Genomic DNA, 17,688 nt, shown 5'->3' with positions numbered 1-17,688 from the left:
AATCACTTTCACAAAATATAAGGGCAATTCTTTGTCATTTAACGTGAGCACACTTTTGGAAGAATACTGACCTATTTATTTATGTGCAGACTATTACTCACATTTATTGTAAATTATCTGAGTGTAACAGAATATTTGTAACACTTCTTTTATTTGAATGTTGTTGTAATATATTAGTTTAGAGTGGGAGAGTGGTCAACTTAAATTAGATCATTTCTGTTGAGCTTAAGGACGATGTATTTTTTGGTGGGAATAGCCTTCAGCCAATGAGAGTTGGACAGTGGCAGAACACTGCTGGAGTCAGGGGGGAACTGGGATTTTCGAAGTGAAGCTCTCAAGGGAAATTTTCTGGACACTGTGTCGAGTGCTGGAAGAAGGCAGACTTGCCTGGACTTAGTTTTTGCGAGTCTTTGATGACTGTATAGTTAAGGGGTTTTGCTACCATTCTCTTAACGCTCTTAACATAACTTTACTGCATTTGATAAGAATATTTACTGTCTGTATCTTAACTGAATTATCTGAGATGTTCTTTCTTTAATAAACACTATTCAGCATAATTCTCTGTCATCTACAACAATTATAGACATTAGAATATAACCCTTGTTATTCAATTATCCAACTCTCAGTCCTAGCCAATGCATAGAGTATTTGACTGCAGGATCACACAGACATAGGTTATTAATTGCAGCTAGTTAGCTGCAATTCATGAAAGCGCAGACATTCACAGTTCACAACCCTATGACTACATCGAGCCGTTCTTTTTAAACAGACCCATGCTTAGCCCAGGTACCTAAAGTACAAGTAACCACAAGTAAAGATGCAACTGATTTGCTCGAATGAGATGCTGTTTAGGAAGAGCATCCACACTAGCAGTAACCATTAGGTACTGGCACAAACTCTGCATAGTCTTGGTTTAGCTGGTGTTGTACCTTATCATTTCCATTCATTGTCATATCACCAACAGCAACTTTAGAAGGGTTGCAATGTCCCAGATGTATTTGTTACTCAGGTGACGACTAGTCCAATTTCAAAGTCACTGAGATTCCCTGATCAATCCATTCTGCCGTTGCATTATGTAGGGGAGTCTGGGTACTTTTGATCAGGTAGTGTATGTGATTGGTTAACAAGGTATGCATTTTGGGCAGAATTGCCTGTTACCATGAATCTGCAGAGTACTTTTTGTGGGTCAGTTTTTGTATTGTCGTCAACTTGTATTTCTTTCATGCATGTTTCACTTTGTGCCAGTGTTTAATCCCAACAATTTCTAAAGAATAATAAGTACTCCAGCAATACAGCCCAAGTGTTCAGCACAAGAGCTCATCCATTATTACTGATTGCATTTATTCAAACATATTAATGCATTGGTATGGAATACCTGTCTTCCATAAGCTCCACCTGATACAACTAATTAGAGAAACCACAGATTTCACAATCAAGACTGACAGAGCGCCATGCCTATTCAAATAACTAAGCCTACAATTTCCCAAGACTCTCTGGTTTATAGTTTCACAATGCTGCTGCCCATAAGAGGAAGCTTTGTCATTGAATTTAGGAGAGGAAGGAAGGGGATTGCTATGGATTGAATGCATTGCTGGTGGAGCTCTGTAGAAACTGTTATGATGGTACTATCAGAATATTTTACTGGCTCAAAATGTGTTACACACTTATCTGTAGACAAACACACAATTGGTAGGACAAAAATATTATCATTTGTGGGAGGACAAAACTAAAAACATGATAATCTAGTTTTGGGTGTGAAAGAAAATTCACAAAAAGAAAGCTTCAGTTGAAGAGCTGAACCAGTGATTGCTGTAGTAAAGAGCACTTTGAGTGCTCAGCATGTCAGAATTAATTCTGGAAGTGCAGAACTCACCATGAATGCCAGTCTGCCATATGTATTCTTAAGCAGCTACAACAGTTATCCAGTTCCAGTTGCATGTTGTGTATCCACAACTCACAGGAAGTTATATCTTATTGCAAAAGGTTTAACATAGAAAGTCATGTATTAAATATTTATATGGATATGGTATCTGTTCTTTTCGGACATGCTTACATGGCAGACGCTCTATCTATCTGAGCCACCGTGGGCACAGACGATAGTGTGACTGTAGGGACTATCTCGTGCACGCCTCGTACGAGACTCACATTCTCACCTTGTATATCCACACACTACGTTCGTAGTGTCCTGCCCCAAAACACACATTACTCGTGGAAGACATTCTTTCCAAGCCCCGGTTGGAGCACACATTTTCACCTGTCCCCATTGACACACATTTTCACCTGTCCCCATTCATATATATATATTAACGCACGTGAGCAGCTGACGGTATTAATATAACTCTAATTTCATGTATTAAGGCTAGAAACTGTGTAATCTCATGAGGCAGCATAACTCATGCCTCACAAATAACACAGACTATATTCATCCAGTATTTGATACTGAGACCAACTTCCAACCAACTTCAAACTTAATTGCAAACCTTTCCTAAACTTTTTTTTGCTGAAGTACCAAATATCCATTGTGTGTGTGGTAAAACATCAGCATCCATCATGATGTTTTAATTTGTTACTTTGTTACTACTAATTATATTTGCTATACAGAGTGGTCAGAAACAGTCTGAAAAGCTTGTAAGGGTGTTGCAGAGTGGTTTACACTGAGAAATAATTGCTAAGGAAACAATTTTATATTTTGTGCCATTTCAGAGTTATTTTGCATTGAGATTAGCCAATCAGGTCATTGTATGCCTAAATTCAAGCAGCCTGTCAGAGACAGTGTTGCCAAACTTGTCCTTCATTTGATTTCTTCAAACCGAACAAACATACCTGTTGCTCACATAGCTTAAATTTATCAGTTCTGAAAATGGCATATTTTAACTGGTAATGAGCATTTGTGTAAGTAGTAACTCACAGATGTCTACTGCATTTTAGCATGCACAAGTGTTTGAATTTGCATGCACGACGACCTGACAAGCTAAACTCAATGCTGCATAACTTGAAACAATATAACATATTGAATTTTTTCTTAATGATTATTTCTCACCAAAACCTCCTGTGCAACACCCTTATAAGCTTTTCACATTGTTGTAGACCAGCCTGTGTATGGGGGTTATCACTTTTTCGATTTACCATATTTGATTTTGACCTTTTCATTAGTCTATGGATGAATAATCTGAAATTAATTAAAGCCATGTTATTAAGGATTTGAATCTTCAGTTATCAAGGTTTTACATGTTTAATGTCAAATATTTAACACATTAACTCATTTGTAAAGTAATGAGATGTTTGAAGCTGTTTTATATGTGGAAGTTAAGTTCTTTAAAGAATTTGGGGCCATGGGTCAGTGGCGCAAATATAATCAGCTTGACAGATGTCATTTGCAGAGGGAACATTGTCAATTTTGAATGCCCCTATTTGATCTTAACAATTGGTTAATATCATTCAGGCACAGGCTCATCTGGTGGGGCCGACACACAGCAATGGCAATTCCAAAACACTTTGTTTCTAATGTGGTAAATGAAGTGGTCACATTATTGACTGGGAGACCCCATGTGAGGTCGTTTGGCGGCCTGGTGCAAGTCTTGCCACTTCAGTGACTTGCGCATTTTTGTGAAGAAGATGAGATGAAGTAACTAGGACAACACAGACACCCAGTCCATGAGTGAAGAAAATTTCTGACCCATCCAGGAATCAAACCCACAACCCTATGATCTAGACGCAGTGATGCTGTCCACTAGACCATGAGTGGCAGACTTCTAATTTGGTGTCTTCTGTTTATCAAAAACGTGTGAATGCACGCATTCTGGTATGAGCTGCTGGAGATGGTGGCTATGTGTATGTGAGGTGTGCTTGCTTGTATGAATGTGTGCGTGTGTGCGTGTGTGTGTGTGTGTGTGTGTGTGTGTGTGTTTCTTTTACAGAAGAAGGCTGTGGCCAAAAGCTATGTGTAACTGTCTTTTTCTTGTCCCTGTCCGCAACTCAACATATCATCTTTACGGTGAGTAGCAATCTATCTTTTCTTTATCTTGTTTTTTACATCATAAAATGTCATTCATTTGTGGTTGCCAACGTTTCCCTGCAGACAAACAGATTAGTAATGCTCTGTATGTACACAGCTGATCTTCATGCTTTCTGCCTCTGGGAACCATTTCCTTGCACACTGTATGTCTTCTGCCACTAACAGTTTTCGCATACGTCAACTGACTTGTTTAGTTTTAGTTCTGTAAGAAACTTGTGTATATGATGCCTATTGATCACTAATAATTTCTTATGGATGTTTAACAGTGTTCTGCTGGAGCTATTATTTAAACTAGAAACACTGTCACTATGCTGATAAATCTTTCTTAGGTACATTTTTTTGATATACTGTGGGGTTGTAAGGATTTTTCAGCAATTATTGGGCATTAGTATTGTTCAGTCCTTTAGTGTTTGCTTGTGCATGGTTTTGTACCAGCAGTTTCCAGGGTCCTCAGGTGAACTATCCACATCATTCTGTATGGTGATACATAATTTAATAAATCTTATCTCTGTGTTCAATTTTGGGACTGATTGTGACATTTTGCTAATACAAGGTAATATGTTTAAAACTGCAATGCATTAGCTTTTAGGCTGTGCTTTTCATTATCTTCTCTTCTTTTCATTTCATACATTTCAGCACAAGTTCTTGAGCTTCTTAAATGTTCCCTGGTGTGGAAGGAAATCAACAATTTTGATGTTAAGCTTCTTGATTTTCTAGTATGCATCATTTCAGGTGAAGATATTTTCATAATGTTAGTGGTCTGCAGAGATGCATTACTCAATTTAATGGATTATCAGCATGATGGTGCTTTAGTACATGGGTAACTCAAATCCCTATTTCCTTGTTGTTGTTGTGATCTTCAGTCCTGAGACTGGTTTGATACAGCTCTCCATGCTACTCTATCCTGTACAAGCTACTTCATCTCCCAGTACTTAATGCAACCTACATCCTTCTTAATCTGCTTAGTGTATTCATCTCTTGGTCTCCCTCTATGATTTTTACCCTACACGCTGCCCTCAAATGCTAAATTTGTGATCCCTTGATGCCATAGAACATGTCCTAACAACCGGTCCCTTCTTCTTGTCAAGTTGTGCCACAACTCCTCTTCTCCCCAATTCTATTCAAGTTATGTGATCTACCCATGTAATCTTCAGCATTCTTCTGTAGCACCACATTTCGAAAGCTTCTATTCTCTTCTTGTCCAAACTATTTACCGTTCATGTTTCACTTCCATACATGGCTACACTCCATACGTAGACTTTCAGAAACGACTTCCTGACACGTAAATCTATACTCGATGTTAGCAAATTTCTCTTCTTCAGAAACGCTTTCCTTGCCATTGCCAGTCTACATTTTATATCCTCTCTACTTCGACCATCATTAGTTATTTTGCTCCCCAAATAGCACAACTCCTTTTCTACTTTAAGTGTGTCATTTCCTAATCTAATTCCCTCAGCATCACCCGACTTAATTCGACTACAGTCCATTATCCTCGTTTTGCTTTTGTTGATGTTAATCTTATATCCTCCTTTCAAGACACTGTCCATTCCGTTCAACTGCTCTTCCAAGTCCTTTTCTGTGTCTGACAGAATTACAATGTCATCGGCGAACCTCAAAAGTTTTTATTTCTTCTCCATGGATTTTAATACCTACTCCAAATTTTTCTTTTGTTTCCTTTACTGCTTGCTCAATATACAGATTGAATAGCATCGGGCAGAGGCTACAACCCTGTCTCACTCCCTTCCCAACCACTGCTTCCCTTTCATGCCCTCGACTCTTATAACTGCCATCTCGTTTCTGTACAAATCGTAAATAGCCTTTTGCTCCCTGTATTTTACCCCTGCCACCTTTAGAATTTGAAAGAGAGTATTCCAGTCAACATTGTCAAAAGCTTTCTCTAAGTCTACAAATGCTAGAAACATAGGTTTGCCTTTCCTTAATCTTTCTTCTAAGATAAGTCGTAAGGTCAGTATTGCCTCATGTGTTCCAACATTTCTGCGGAATCCAAACTGATCTTCCCCGAGGTTGGCTTCTACCAGTTTTTCCATTCATCTGTAAAGAATTTGCATTAGTATTTTGCAGCTGTGACTTATGAAACTGATAGTTCTGTAATTTTCACATCTGTCAACACCTGCTTTCTTTGGGATTGGAATTATTATATTCTTCTTGAAGTCTGAGGGTATTTCGCCTGTTTCATACATCTTGCTCACCAGATGGTAGAGTTTTGTCAGGACTGGCTCTCCCAAGGCCATCAGTAGTTCTCATGGAATGTTGTCTACTCCCGGGGCCTTGTTTCAACTCAGGTCTTTCAATGCTCTACCAAACTCTTCATACATTATCTTATCTCCCATTTCATCTTCATCTACATCCTCTTCCATTTCCATAATATTGGCCTCAAGTACATCGCCCTTGTATAGACCCTCTACATACTCCTTCCACCTTTCTGCTTTCCCTTCTTTGCTTAGAACTTGATATTCATACAAGTGGCTCTCTTTTCTCCAAAGGTCTCTTTAATTTTCATGTAGGCAGTATCTATCTTACCCCTAGTGATACGCACTTCTACATCCTTATATTTGTCCTCCAGCCATCACTGCTTAGCCATTTTGCACTTCCTGTTGATCTCATTTTTGAGACGTTTGTATTCCTTTTTGCCTGCTTCATTTACTGCATTTTTATATTTTCTCCTTTCATCAATTAAATTTAATATTTCTTCTGTTACCCAAGGATTTCTACTAGCCCTCGTCTTTTTACCTACTTGATCCTCTGCTGCATTCACTACTTCATCCCTCAGAGCTAACTATTCTTCTTCTACTGTATTTCTTTCCCCCATTCCTGTCAATTGTTCCCTTATGCTCTCCCTGAAACTCTGTACAACCTCTGGTTTAGTCAGTATATTCAGGTCCCATCTCCTTAAATTCCCACCTTTTTGCAGTTTCTTCAATTTTAATCTACAGTTCATAACGAATAGATTGTGGTCAGAGTCCACATCTGCCCATGAAAATGTCTTGCAATTTAAAATCTGGTCCCTAAATCTTTGTCTTACCATTATATAATCTATCTGATACCTTCTAGTATCTCCAGGATTCTTCCATGTATACAATCTTCTTTTATGATTCTTGAACCAAGTGTTAGCTGTGATTAAGTTACACTTTTTCCTTAAGCATTCTTTTTCCTGGCAAAGACACACATTGCAGTCCGTTAGTAAACAATACTTTTTAGGATGTTCCTGGCTGCTTAATATAGGCTTTATGTGCTGTACCTGCAACAATCTTTCCTGTGCTCTTAGTGGGTAAAACTTAACAAACTAAGATATCATCCCTTTTGTCCATGGTAGAAATTCGAACACATCAACAGCTGCTAAATCCAATATGTTTCCTAACACAGCACTGTATATAAGGTCTGGTCAAAAAATTCAGGAACTTTATCCACAAAATTTTGCTATGCTTACCTTCTATTTATTGTTAATACTTTCTTCCACATCAAGATGGAAAATGTGGCAAAATTTGCCTACCTTGGAAGTTTTTGAGATGATCTAGCCATGAAAGATGTAGCAAACAATGTTCAGAAGAGCATATCAAGATAGGGAGCAGGCTTTTACACAGCACCCAGAAAACTGAGGCTGTTAAGTGGTGATAATGATAATGATTATGCTTCTCCATTGTTTCAGAGGTTACTTTACTGTGGTCACAAGAAAAGCTGAACTTCGCTATTGTGCGATGATTATTCTAGTTCCTGAGGGATATCCTTTTTCAGCTCCTCTGATTTTTTCATTCTGTTCCTATAAGTACATCACTGTTTCTGTGCCTCTTCCTGTTTTGTTAATGTAGTAAAGTTAAACTGTTTTCAACCCAAAGTTGGGTCTGAACACCGTAGTACTTTACTAGGCATTAACTTATTGGAGGTTGTGTATGCTGTTGCTTTTGTCAGTACTTTGAACTGAGTTACCCAGACAGTTACAAGGGGATCTTCAATTGATTGCGGACCCTGAACCTTGGTAAAACTCAGTGTTTTTCACATTAACTAACATTGCCATAGGTGAGAGATAAAGTAAAAGATTAAAATTTTAGGACTAAGTGGGAATCAAACCTGAGATCTTTAGTTCCATAGCCTGGCACTTTACCACTGAGACACCGAGCCATACCTCTAAAATATTTTCAAGAGGACCATTAGAACAATCATTTCAACCTAACTTATTTTTTCGTACTTCATTTGGCAATTATAGATGGTCTTTTGGGCACACAGACAACTATTACATTAATTTCGCTGTCTTTCAAGAATCCATGTTTGTCACTTCCACAGTGTTTCTGGCCTTTTCACAGGTCTTCAGTTCACTGGCTATTTCTGCCTGTCAGTTACTTTAGCCATGATCCTCACTGTTGATTGAGTTTCACTTCAAGTTACAAGTTCGTCAACATCTCTGTTATGTTATCAGGGGGAACCTGAAAAGTTCACATTTTGCTGTAAATGTGAACATAGATGTAAATTCTGCCTCAACATATGAAAACAAAAAAGTACATAATAAATGCTATTTCATAGTGAACTGTATTCAGACGAACTACTTCATAAGAGATATTTGAAATAGTTTTATTTTCTGCATACAAATATTGAAAACTAAATTAATTTTTGGTTACTGGTATCGCATATCATCTTGGGAAGCCCAATTTGGAAAGATAATATGCATAAGAATGTGTTTGGAAAACAGAAAGTGCCTGAATGCAGAGATGTATCAGTGCACTCAATACTCTGGGTGCCACATCAACTGTGGGTGATTGAATGGTTTCTGTACACACTGTATAATGCATTGTAGGACTCAGCCATGGACCGTAGCTTCCTAGAAAAAAATAAAGACATGTGTTTCTTTGCTAGCTAAAGTTCAAAAGTTGGACACTTCAATGTGGCAGTTTTAGGTGTCATCAGATACCGGTAGAGGCTGGTCCTGAACTTCACCATTCATGACACTGCCAACCTGTGCAAGATCTGTGCTGTAGCCATTACTGCTGAGACATGTCTAAAATATTTTCAAGAATGCCCATTCCAGCATAACTTATCTCATTATATCATATTTGGCTCCCATAGCTGGTTTGTTGAGCTCACAATCATCCATTACCGAGTGTTTTCTGTTGTGATGCTAATTGTTTTCCTTTCTTACTTTTAAATGAGTGAAAAGATTAATTCTGGTCCACCATGGAGTTGGATTATGATGCTTGCAATCAAAAGTGATTGGTGATCCACATGACCATCTCCTCTGGTTATCACTGTTCTAGTTTGTTTATGCTTGTGACCAACCACCAGTTTTGTAGTGTCCTCACTCAGTATTGTAGCACCCAGAAAACAAAATCTGTCAACATATTTTGATAATGTGTAAAGTCTCCCCTAATGTGCAAATCGAGTTATTTTCAGTTCTGCTTCTGCGCCAAGTACTTTGTCGGTTCTGCCTGTAGCATTGTCAAGTATGGTTTGCATAATTGTGAATGACCACAAAAGGTCAAAATCAATGGCTGCCAATTTTGTAATTATAAATTTGGGTGGGAAAAGAAAAATAATATAGAAAAACAACTTAAATCAGAGAAGCAGTCTATTCTTGTGTAGAAAAATGCTGCTGACTCTCAACATAAACACTTAATTGTCGGCAGTTTAAGTAGAGCCGAAAAGGAAAACAAGAAGAGACCATTAAAAATCTGTTGAAGTTCTGCAAAAGCAAACTTTCCAGTCAAGAAGCTCTCCAACACCACTTTTTTTTTTAACAGTCAATTTTAACACACTAAGGCTTTGTCTCTAGGCAAGCTGCATGACAACTTTGTAAATTTATAGTTCTAATTTGTGCAAACAGAGAATTATATGCAAATTTCACTAAAAATAGATACTAATTTTACCAAAAAGATGCTAATTTCAGCAGAAATAGAGACTGAAATTCTGGGTCCCTAATTACCATTTGTAGCTCTTTTACACCACAAAACACAATGCTCTTAATAACAGGCAATTCTTCTTTCTGTGCATTGCAAGCTGATCAGCATGTGTGAAGTCCCTGTGGTATTGGATAATCTTAGTTGGAGGTCGGGGGGGACGATGTGTATTTTGCCACATCAGTTAATTAAATGCTTAATTCCAAAACTCCCATTGATTCACAAATTACATAATTGTGACTTGTGATTGCTGTTCATTGCCTGAACTATTTCTTCTTCTTCTTCTTCTTCTTTGGACCTACTTAGGACCATGGTGCTCCTTTTGACTTTTCACGTGGGTCTTCTTTTCCTTCTTAGCCCAGAAAGCTTTAATTTTCTGGCTGTGAGCAAGCTTTTTCTCCTCTGTCCATTTTGCTCTGCTGGTCCGGGTGCTCTTTTTGCGGTTAAGGAACATTGGGAATACCCCTTGAATTTGGACTGGTCCTGTATGGTTTTTAGTGAAATTTCAAGGTCTGATTTCACTGTGGTGATCCATTTGTTCTTGGAGGCTTTCCCTCTACCTCTTGTGGTGAAGATGCTGTTCGTAAGTCTGCAGTGATTCTGTGGGTCAAATGTCCGTAGAAGGCGTCACCTTTTCCCCACAGATGTAACTGACTTCTTGGAGATGGTACAGCTCACTGTTGGTTGTCTGGTTTTTCAGGTGTCATCCTCTTCTCTTATTGGTCCTAGCATGCTTCTTAGGGTTTTGCATTCCTTGAGCTCTAGTTTCCTGAGTGGGTACTTCCTGTTCATTAAGAGGCAGTCAGAGGCATATAATATGGAGGCATATAATATGAGTTTTAATGTTCGAGCCTAGGGTTCTTGGGAAGGTACTTAGAGATGTAAATGCTCTTGCAAGAGTGGTAGACTCTGTCCAACTTGGCACATCTAGTGCGTACTGCCAAGATCTCCCTGTCAATTGCTGAAATCAACTCTTCTATATATTTGACTGTAGGGATGTCATGAATGTTGGTGGCTTTTAATGGAACTGGAGATGGGACTCCCTTTATGATTATCGTGAACTCAGTTTTTTGCATACTGACCTTCAAACAGGTCTTGGCTGCTATGCTGTACAGGCTCTGCAGTTGGTGAGGTCATCTATATTGTTGGCTAATAAGACAACGTCATCTGCAAAGGCTAGGCAGTGTACAGTGAGATATCCAATCTTCATTCCAGTGCCTGATGGTAGTGTGCAATTCCATTCCCTGATAATCTTCTCCAGTACACAATTGAAGAGCATTCACAACAGGCCATCACATTGTCTAACTCCTGTTTGAATGATGAAACTCAGAGTTTACTTCGAAATTTGACTTTGGAAGCCACGTTTGAGGAGTGAGCTGGACTAGTCTGGTGATATTATCTTCTAGGTCCAGTTCTCGTAGGGTGGAAATGAGTGTCTTCCTGCCTCTCAAACTGCCCAGATTCTTTATATTTAATTGTGCATAGATTCACATAGCATCCAGACCTCTTCAAAGAAAGCCACTACCTGATAGTATTATAGCCTTATTTGTGCTTGGATGCTGCCTACGATAAACTTCCATTGTTTTAACACCATATTGTATAGCCTTATTTGTGCTTGGATGCTGCCTACGATAAACTTCCACTATTTTAACACCATATTGTTTGTTATGTTTATGCTGTCTCTGTACTAAGCACCTTCACTCTCGTTCTATTTTCCTGTGACCTGCTCTGGTTTTCAAAAATAAACAAGGTACTTTCTGGCAGATTAAAACTGTGTGCCAGACCAGAAGTTGAACATGGACCTTTACCTTTCACTCTACCAACTGAGCTATCCACTCACAACTTACAACCTGCTGTCAGAACCTTACTGTCACCAATACCTCTCTCCTATATTCAGTCCCAGTCCAGAACTTTTAATCTGCTGCAAAGTGAAAATTCATTCTAGAATATAGTTATTGTTTGCACTTCCATTAATTTCCTTTGCTTTGGCGTTTGTTGCAGTGGTGTTTTAGCATTGCTATTGGATTCAAAGTGATACAGACAATGCTGTTAGAGCTGTAGCGGCACCACCATTTAGGATAGGGAAAGTTAGGTTTGTGCAATATCACAAGTTACAGCCAGGTGCGGGCCGGATTGCAGTGAGTTATGCATACCAACAGTTGCGAAGTAGAATAGAGGCCACAGAGCCGTCAAATTGCTGAAAGAGTATATGTGGCGGTTTTGTATGTCACAAATCACAGACAGAAGGGGCCCACTGGTCAACGTAGCGTGTTATGAGTATGTGATGCGAAATGGCGCGTATGGCAAAACAGAGGTGCACAGCTGCATATAAGTAGGTGTGGGTTTCTAACGAGATTCATTCAAGTGTGGCAGCTCTCCTGGCTGGCGGAGCATGTCACATCACCAGCTAGATGCAGCAGCCGGTGGGGCGCCAGCATTCCAGTCCATGGTGGGTCACTCGTTCGACCCTCTGAGGCTGATGCAGGATCCATAGCCAGCCAGTGGCAGGCCACACCACGGCTCACTACCGCAGGCAGTCGTCCTGGCTTCCAACACATGCCAGAGGCGTTCCGAGGTGAAGGCCACAGATTCGGATGCCGGATCACAGGCACTTGTTGTCGTTGCGATCTCAGCCACGCTGGCAAGAAGCACCCAGCTGGCCGCCTGCGGCTCACACCAAGTGGTGCTGAGTTTGCAGGGACGCAGACCGCTGAGTCGACTGCCGGCATCCCGATGACAATGCAACTCCGCTGGCATACAAGGCTGACACACAGCAGTGCGTGCATGGGTCACTGAGGGAGCCATTCTGCGCCAAGCCGTTTCACAGACAGCAAAGTGGTGCCCTCAGCATTGCGGGACCCGGTGACGCAGATAGAGAGGAATGGGGGCACTGTAGTTGGAAACAACAAATCACCTGGAAAGCTCGGAGTCTTAATACTGTTTTTTTATACCTCTTCCCATTACATTTGGTCATCCTTATACATGTGGTGGCTGAAGTTGAGAGCCATTGGTGCGAATTTGTCATCTGCAACATTGAATGTGCCCTAGTTTAGTTGCATCTTGTCACTATTGGTGCTGCAGTCCCATGAAATATGACTGCCTCCTCTGCTGCACTGTATCTACAAATTTCACCATTTTGACCCTACTTACATTTTGTTAAAGCAAATTTCCAAATTTTGTGCACACACAAATTGCATTTTGCTCACACAGTTTTAAAACAGATGTTCCAACATTACTTGGTCCATATCATAATGTTTATTAACACCAAACTCTTGTCTACTTGTGTGAATGGTGTCTATCTGTTTAAACAATGCCCTGGATTAAATTCCAAACCTCTCCGCTGTGCCTCATGAGGTGAGGCCCTGAGACACTTGATGGTGATCTATCTGTTGGGTGGGGATGTTAAGCTTGATGGCCCCAGTGATGCTATTTGAGCGAAGTAGGCTATTTTCCAGCACTAGGTTCCACCCTCTCCTTTCTCATATCATCATCATCATCATCATCATCATCATCATCATCATCATCACTACAAAAACATGACAGCACACTACACACACTTATTGTAGCACCTACATTTAAACACACAACTATCACACTTCACTAGCAAAAAGTGTCATTGTGTGTGAAGGACCAATATGGTAGCTGACTCTGCCCTTCAGGATCTTTCATCCACTAGTGGTGTCTTTACTTTTACCTGGTAAATGGCCTGGAAGAACTTATGCAGAATTGGCATTTCTGGCTGTATTTAGACCAGAGATGTTTCAGTGACTTATGCAACCATTTAACACCTACCTATTATCTCATTGTAAACAGATACTTTGTTCTGTTACAACCACATACCTCTTTCTTTTACTCTATTTTGGAAACAATCTCTTATTCAGCTCATATTGTTATGTGTCACAAAGCGTAAAACTTTCTTCCTTTTTGGTCAGTATCAGAATATGATGGAAAAATCTTACATTATCAAGTTTTTGGAAGAGTGGAAAAGAAGCGAGAGAGAGAGAGAGAGAGAGAGAGAGAGAGAGAGAGAGAGAGACTGACTGATAATATTCTCTTTACATTGAACATAGTTTTATTTTGTTTCATGATTTTCACAAAACATTTGTAGGCTTCACTGTGCCTCTTCTTTTGCATTCATTCAGTTGTTTGTAATACACAGTTATTAAAAACTTCATTTGTTTCTTTCACTTCTAATTTACCATATATATTATTGGCTATGCCAGCTACCATATTCAGCCTGATTATGATTCACTTGTTCAATTTAGATATCATTTTCTTTTCAAATTGCCAAGTATCTGTAAAGTTACAGGAACATGAAAATGTATGTAGACTTATTGACCATGAAAAGTATGCAACTGGGCTGTGTTCTTAGCATCATTGGCATAAATATCTGTTTTGGTTTAGTTCTTTTTTCAGTTTCATCTTGAGATTAGTTGAGTATCAAGATAGAATCTAAGAAATCTATGAAATTTGAGTTATCTAAAGAAAGTTGTTATGCTTGATATCTGAAAAATATTATACATCAAATCATAAGTCTTTCTTTCTCATCCAGGTATTTGATGATAATTTTGCACATGGTGATCTGCATCCTGGAAATATGTTGGTTCAGAGTGTGGCATCATCCAAGGAAACTAACTCTGTTGTTTCATTAGTCAAGAGAACCCCTTATACTTCTTTTAGACTTGTGATTTTAGACTGTGGAATTGTTGCTTCATTAGATGAACTGGGTAAAAAAGCTCTGAGAGATGTCTTTACAGCTGTAGTGAATGGTGATGTAAGTATGGTGTTAACAAATTTTTTCAGTTGATTTTTACAATCTCAGAATTTCTGTATCTATTAGCTGTTGAAATTCTAGGTATATTATTTTCTAAACTATGGTTTTATTTATCTCTCTCACTGTAAATTGTTTGTTTATGGAATATCAGTGGTATTAATACCACTTTCTACTTTAATTTGTATACTTAATTTATATAATATGCTGAATTTTCATATCCATTGTTTTAATAATTTTATTTATTTATCAAACATGCTCCATTTGTTTGTGTCTTGTTGGCTGACGCTGAGATTGTGTTGATATTAATTTTACACTTGAGTTTTAATTAAGGTTACAGCAACATTTAATAAGCATGTTGCAAGAACACAATTTGGCATTTGTTTATAATTTGTAGCAAAAATATTTCCAGTACACATTGTGGTACAAGAAAGTGCAATATTTGGGGCCACAGAGTTAGGCCTGATTCATAATTCGTAAGTAAAAATGGAGGATAATAAAAATAAAATCCTAGAAAACATATTGGAGAGACTAAGAAGTGCCTAAAATAAAAAGAAAGAAGATCACTAACTTGTTTCACATTGCTGAAAAGGTTTTCTGCAAATATAGTTAATGAGAATTTGAGTACTCCTATTATTGTTCTTCCTTTTTGTATTGTTTATGTCTTGTATATAATCTTTTTCTTGCGATATATTTTGTTATGCGGGAGCTTGTTTATATTTTGTATATTTTTGTTCTATTTGTGATGAAATTGTTTTAATTCAAAGGGGAGAAAAGTAGCGGAACTCTTCCTTAACCATTCGAAGCATGGGTGCACTGACACGGAAGGTTTTAAGCAGTCAATGGATAACATAGTAAAGGAGGCACTAAGTAAAACAGTTACTTTGGCGGAGGTAATGGCTTTTGATGAAACTAGTTTTAATTTTAATAATGTTTGTAGGTATATTAAGTCCGAGAGTTTAAAGTCAACATTGAGAGTATTAATAGTATAGAATATACAGTACTTTGCATTCATTATCTGTCAAAAACAAAATACATGAACATGCAAACATAAAATGTAAGCTGTAGGCATTTTTTAGTAAGTAAATAAAAATTATTTTATTAAATCTTATATATCTACATATATGAAATGAAATCACCTGCTCGGATTCTGCACTTCTGCCACTTCAGAACCAAACTGTAATTCACTTAAAAGATTGTCTTTAGTCGAGTAATTCATTAATCTTTCTTTTATAATTGATTCCATTCTTTTTGAGAATGATGAATGTAGGGAAATGGGCCTGTAGTTTTCTATGCTTCTACATTATCTTTTGTTAGCAGAGGCTCAGCTCTTCCATGTTTGAAATACTCTTTGAAGTTCTCTAATGTGAACGACTCATTTATTGTGTTTAGTAAGGGAGCTTGTTATGTTCTGTACGCACTTATGCAACACACTTTTTTTTACTAATAACTTTCTCTTTCGTTGATAGTAACATCATTGTAATGAAATTACAATGAAATGAATACCCTTAGCTGCATACAGGCATTGATATAAGTCAACGGGGACAGATACCATCTGTGTGTGTGTGTGTGTGTGTGTGTGTGTGTGTGTGTGTGTGTGTGTGTGTGTGTGTGTCAGCATCTGTGCTATATGGTGAGTAGCAACTTTTATATATCATTGTAATTATTTACAGGTGCTACATTTGTTTTTGGGAATTTTTGTTGCATTTGCTCTGCAATACTTGAAAAATCCTCATTCACAAAGTTTGATAGGTGCTGTGGGTCAATTATTACTTTATCTCCTCACCCTTAGGGCCTATTATGTTGTTATATTTATCTTTCTCACAGCGGTTTATTAAGTGAGAAACTGAGGAAAAGTAAAGTCTGTTGTTATGAAAAAGCACATCCTCAGTATAAAAAAAGTGTAATGTCATCACATATGTTGTTTCAAAATCAGTAGTATTTCTCATTTCACCAACTATCAGTGGCCCTTAGAAATTACATTCTTTCACCAGAAAAGTTTTTAGTTATTGGAATAACATGGTATGTAATTTTTACATAACAACAGTATGAGAAAATACTTTCCTCTTGGCGTGCTATCATTTGCCAAAACATTTCGGTATCGGAAACTGTTTATGAGGAATATTATGGATGTTTCACTCTGGCTTTATCGCTGGCATGGTGCGGTCGCAAATGAGTGTGCTATGTCAGATCAATTTTCTCGAGACTGGTGACAGCTACAGACCTCCAGCAAAATTAAGTATGTTAGCTAAATTTCATATGCAACAACGTATTATGTAACCTCAGGGTGTATACGACCCGGGAGAAACTTGGGAACTTTTTCATCCATTAGAAAATCAGGAAAAACCCAGGAATTTTTTAGTATACCGGGAAGTTTTCATTGTTTCAATTTTCAGTTAAATTTTTGTAATTTTGACTGGTAAGAACCGATACTTTAACAAAGGATGTTACTGAATCCCACTACTGCGTAATAATACTGCAGCAATAAAACATGAAGGAGAGAAAAAAAAACTAAAATAAAACTTAAGTTGCAAAGGAAATGTGCCATATACAAAAGTGCTCATATAAGTGTCTCCCAACAGCAAAATATGTCCAAGGCTTTAGGAAGACAATACAATGCTTCATAACAAAAAATTGCCTCTGATGAGTGTGACGTCACAACTGTTAACATTCGTTTGAGCAGTTGCAAGCAGGCTTGTGCACATGCGCAGTTGAGTCATGTATGAGTAGTACCTTATCTCGCTCGAGCTGCCTGGTTCGTGCATGTGCAACAGGCCCATATCTGGAAGGGAGGGGGGGGGGTGGCAAACTGGGGTACCTGCCCCGGGCAGCAATTTTAGAGGGGCACGAAATTCATATTCTTGAGGAAGAAAACCTTGTTTCACAAAGTGTCATTTTTTTTTTCAGCGCACGTTGGTCTGTCAATTATTCATATGATTTTGAAACTCATTCCTGTTGTTTTTTGAACACATTCTAAGTTGATCTCTAGATACATAGTA

General features: G+C 38.3%; 1 protein-coding gene across 3 annotated transcripts in view; it reads left to right on the top strand.

Annotated features, from left to right (window-relative positions):
- Nucleotides 1–17,688, top strand: part of LOC126475426 (uncharacterized aarF domain-containing protein kinase 2-like) — a 102,776-nt gene that overhangs the window by 69,206 nt on the left and 15,882 nt on the right. For all 3 annotated transcript variants that reach the window (XM_050103272.1, XM_050103271.1, XM_050103273.1), the window contains 2 exons: nt 14,471–14,692; nt 15,457–15,582. In XM_050103272.1, the coding sequence (XP_049959229.1) occupies nt 14,471–14,692; nt 15,457–15,582 (348 nt within the window). The remainder of the gene's footprint in view (nt 1–14,470; nt 14,693–15,456; nt 15,583–17,688) is intronic.

The sequence above is a fragment of the Schistocerca serialis genome, chromosome 4, assembly GCF_023864345.2.
Source record: "Schistocerca serialis cubense isolate TAMUIC-IGC-003099 chromosome 4, iqSchSeri2.2, whole genome shotgun sequence".
Classification (NCBI taxonomy): domain Eukaryota; kingdom Metazoa; phylum Arthropoda; class Insecta; order Orthoptera; family Acrididae; genus Schistocerca; species Schistocerca serialis.
The sequence above is the reverse complement of the archived record's forward strand: the minus strand, read 5'-3'. Positions and strand labels throughout refer to the sequence as shown.